This window comes from Penaeus monodon, chromosome 6, assembly GCF_015228065.2.
Source record: "Penaeus monodon isolate SGIC_2016 chromosome 6, NSTDA_Pmon_1, whole genome shotgun sequence".
In the NCBI taxonomy this organism is placed as follows: domain Eukaryota; kingdom Metazoa; phylum Arthropoda; class Malacostraca; order Decapoda; family Penaeidae; genus Penaeus; species Penaeus monodon.
In genome coordinates, this window is record NC_051391.1 from 43,340,470 (window position 1) to 43,345,050 (window position 4,581).

A 4,581-nucleotide genomic window follows, 5' to 3' on the forward strand; every position below is an offset into this window, starting at 1 on the left:
TCAGTGTTACCCTGCATGCCTGGTTTTTTGCATCACACTCTGAGTGTTAGAATTTAGATATATTTATTGATTGTAACTGCATATTTCTTGTGTTCCATTATTGGCGCACAAGTGTTTATTTACTACGCAGCACGGTGTTGAGGCTGATGTACTTGCAAATATTTAGGTGGAAATACTTATAATATTAAAATGTTTCCAAAAGGATATATATATATTTTTTTTTTTGTAATTTCTGTCCCATTTCCACACATTTCCATGGTAGTGACATCTATGGGGCGCAGTTATACTGAAGAAATATATAAAATCTCTCAGGGCTAAGATAGAAAAATCTGTTTTATTCCACAGTCGAATTTAATTCTGCGCGACACCGGGTGCACAGTAATCAAAACAACGAAGGGAAAAACAAGAAAACTCACGACTATGCCGAGGCCTTTTAACTGTCTTGTTTCTTCAGGCCTTCGGCATATGCATGTTTTCTTATCCTTCCCTACTTTTTGTTTACTCTCTCCAGCCAAGAATTCTGAACTGGTATACAGAGCTGATGCAAATTAAAACTCCAACACTGGCTCACTGTTAACACCATCTCGGCGATGGCAATAACCTTTCGCGAATCTGATATACTTGCATGGATTGAGATCAGTAGCATGATTTGTTTTGATTTGGATTCGACTGCAATCGTCTTCGGCCTAACGGCATTGCAGATTATACCTATGTCTTCCAATATATGACTATGAACTCCAGGTCACATGTTAGATAAAAGGTAAAGGATACGGTTATACCTCCATACGTCATGGTAACTTTAGCATGTTAGAAGTTGCAGTGTTCATCATTATCATTTACTTGATGTCTTGTAAGAAGAAATATATATATATATATATATTATATATATATATATATATATATATATATATATATATATATATACAGTACACACACATATATGTACATATATGTACACACACACACACACACACACACACACACACACACACACACACACACACACATATGTATAATTAGACAGTAAATATATATATATACATATACATACATATGCACACAGATACACGCACGCACGCACATATATACATATACATGTGAAATGTCTATTATAACCGTTATATTCACACCACACACACACACACACACACATATATATATATATATATATATATATATATATATATATATATATATATAACACTTGTATTTGTAATATATATCTACATATATGTACATATAGATATGTATGTATATACAAACACACACACACACACACACACACACACACACACACACACACACACGCGCATATATATATATTATATATATATATATATATATATATATATATATATATTATATATATATACACATATATTATATATATATATTATATTATATATATATATATATATATATATATATATATTATATATGCATATATATATTTACACATACACACACATATAATGTGAATGTATATATACATATAAATACATTTATCTGTCTATATGCATACATATAAGTAAATCAATTTCTCTGTGTATATATGTGTGTGTGTGTGTGTGACTGCGTGTGTGTGATTGTAAGTGTGGTTGTATATGTGTGTGCGTACAGTGTATCTTTCGAGTAGCCAAAATAAAAGAAAAGAAATTATAAAAAACTTATTTATTTTGCAAGTTCAAAGTTTTTTTGCTCAACACCAAGAGATCCATTCTGAACCATTCTGAACGCCTTTTACAGTTCGTGGTCTAGGAAGTCCGTTGGCATTTCGGTTCGCTTTTAGTTCCTTGAGGACGCGAGAACCACGCTGACTGGAGAGTACCCTTGGTTCTGCTGGTCCCTGTTCAGTTGGGTGTTGTACTGGTTGTAGAAGTGGTTGTTGTACTGGTTCTGAGAACCGGATCCATAGCGAGCCAGGTAGTTTTGGTTCTGACTGTAGAGACTGGGGGAAGGGCGGTTCAGGTTTTGATTAAAGCGGTTGGTTCCATAACGCTGGAAGTTGTACCTGATATTGTTGTTGTGACTGGAAAGGCTTTGATCACGGTTCTGCTGGTACTGGTTGCGGTTCTGTTGGTACTGATTGCGGTTCTGTTGGTACTGATTGCGGTTCTGTTGGTACTGATTGCGGTTCTGTTGGTACTGATTGCGATTCTGTTGATACTGGTTCTGGTAGGACTGGTCGCTGTTCTGGTAGAACTGATCGCGGTTCTGCTGGTACTGGTTACGGCTCTGGTAGGACTGATCGCGGTTCTGGTAGGACTGATCGCGATTCTGATAGGATTGGTCCTGGTTTTGTTGGTACTGGTATTGGTAGCGATTCTGTTGGTACTGATTGCGGTTCTGGTATGCATTAAAGTTCTCGGAGTATTGATTGCGGTTCTGCTGATATCGGTTACGATTCTGTGAAAACTGGTAACGGTTCTGCTGATTCTGATTGTTGTCCTGTTGGTACGTGTTGATATTCTGAGAATACTGAATGGGTTTCAGCTGGTACTCATTGTAGTTCTGCTGGTTCTGATAGCGGTTCTGTTGGTAATCATTGCTGAACTGAGAATATTGGTTGCGGTTTCTCTGATATTGATTGCGGTTCTGTTGATATTGATTGCGGTTCTGAGAATATTGGTTACTGTTTTCCGGGTTCTGGTTGCGATTTTGTGAGTCTTGGTACTGGTTGCGATTCTGTCGGTTTACATCGTAGTTCTGTGAGTATTGGCCACGGTTTTCCTGGTACTGGTTGCGGTTCTGTGAGTACTGGCCACGATTCTGTTGGTACTGGTTGCGATTCTGTTGGTAGTTGCTTCCCTGTTGGATAGCACTGTACTGCCTGGCCTGAGCCTGCAGCCTCTGCTCCTGCCCTTGGAAAGCCTCACCAGTGTACTCCTTGCGGACAGTGGCCTGGAAGCCTGTGCCGGGAGCCACCGAGTAGTCGACCACGCGCAGAGAGCCGTCGGGGTCCATGACCGAGTACTGACCCACGACCACGTCACCTCGACGTTCCTCTCGAGCAGACTTCATGTCCCCGGTTGATTTGGCGTCGACCTCGTAAGCCCAAGCGTACTCCGGGTTCTGCAGACAACATTAAGTGATTAAAAAAAAAAAAAAAAAAAAAAACGTACTACTACTGGCTTGTGAATAGAGAAAATCTGATACACATATTAACAAAGCAGTGAGGTACTAACTGGATCATTGTATTCGACTTGGCCAAGACTGTATTGCAGGGCTCTCTCTTCAGAGCGTTCTTTGAAGGCTTGGGAGAAGGCCTGGTGGTTCTGGGAGAGTTCTGACGATGGTTGGAGTCCCTGCTCCACCTCCACACCTCGTGAATCCAACATATAGGAGCCATCCTGTGCCGCCACATTCAGAGCAGCGCCCACACACACTAATATTACCAATGGCAGCTGCAAGAGGTTAAAGATAGTATAAAAAATAGAGTCAGATCATTGAATTATATGTTACACAGAACAGAGAAAAGAAAGAAATATCTCTCCACTTCTTACCTTCATGATGAAGGATACGAGGCTGATGCGGCGACGTCGACGGCGACCACTTTATATAGCCAAGCAGTGACCCCGCCCACCACGCTCTCGACGTCTCGGATATCCTACAAGGTCAGTCAGTCTGCCATTCTCATCCATATCGTCTGTTATGGACAGAACATTAATCGTAATTCAGATTTCATTTGAAATTTATTAAAAGTTTTATGTGACAATATAATCTACATATATGAAAAGTTTTCCAGACCCATGCTTTCATAAAACCCGTGGCTTCACACACACACATATATAGATATATATGTATACGTATGTGTGTATGTGTGTTTTATTTGTGTGTGTGTGTTTGAGTGTTAACTTGTGTATATTTTGTGTGTATATATATATAAATGGATAAACGAGTATATATAAGTGGCCGTCGTCATAAATGAATGTCATACATTCGAAACGACGGTTGCTGTTTCATAATAATAATAATAATAATAATAATAATAATAATAATAATAATAATAATAAGTCAATTCTTTCACAGCAACGAAGAAATAACGCAAGTGGACAACCATGATTTTCGATGATTGAAATGTTTTATCTTTCCATTTTGAGAAAGCTACAACGTAATAAAATTTACTGATCCTAATAATGATCCTAAACATTAGTAATATCGTAGTTTCCCCTGAAATGTATCATATTATAGTCTCCCCTGAAAATTGCCTCATCACGGCTTTCTGGTTTACTGTTATTTCTTTCTCACACAGTAAATACTTTTGATATGTGTACTTTGTAAAATATTTATTTGTTATACTTAATTGACGAATGTTTGTTTATTTGCATAGCTGTTGTCAAAAATATTTGTAAGTCCTCAGTCCGTTGTATATAAGTATTCACGTAAAATAATATGCAAATCTCAAGCAAGCAAGCAATATACTAAGACACAAGAACGGAATTATTATTTAAATCTTCATATTATACAATATCCTCTCTAGTCTTGTCTTCTGCTGACGGTAAGCATTAACTGACTAATGAATGCAGTATTGGTTTACAAGTGTTCTTTTAGTCCGCGGTACAGTGTTGAGGCTGATGTTCA

At 37.9% G+C, this 4,581-nt stretch overlaps 1 protein-coding gene across 1 annotated transcript; it reads right to left on the minus strand.

The window, feature by feature from the left end:
* Window positions 1-1,785: 1,785 nt before the first annotated feature.
* LOC119573797 (GATA zinc finger domain-containing protein 14-like) lies at window positions 1,786-3,518 on the minus strand. Its single transcript, XM_037920900.1, has 3 exons — window positions 3,504-3,518; window positions 3,186-3,404; window positions 1,786-3,072 (listed from the first exon to the last, which is right to left on the minus strand). The coding sequence occupies exons 1-3, from the start codon at window positions 3,507-3,509 to the stop codon at window positions 1,786-1,788; spliced, it is 1,512 nt and encodes a 503-aa protein (XP_037776828.1). The 5' UTR covers window positions 3,510-3,518.
* Window positions 3,519-4,581: the final 1,063 nt, after the last annotated feature.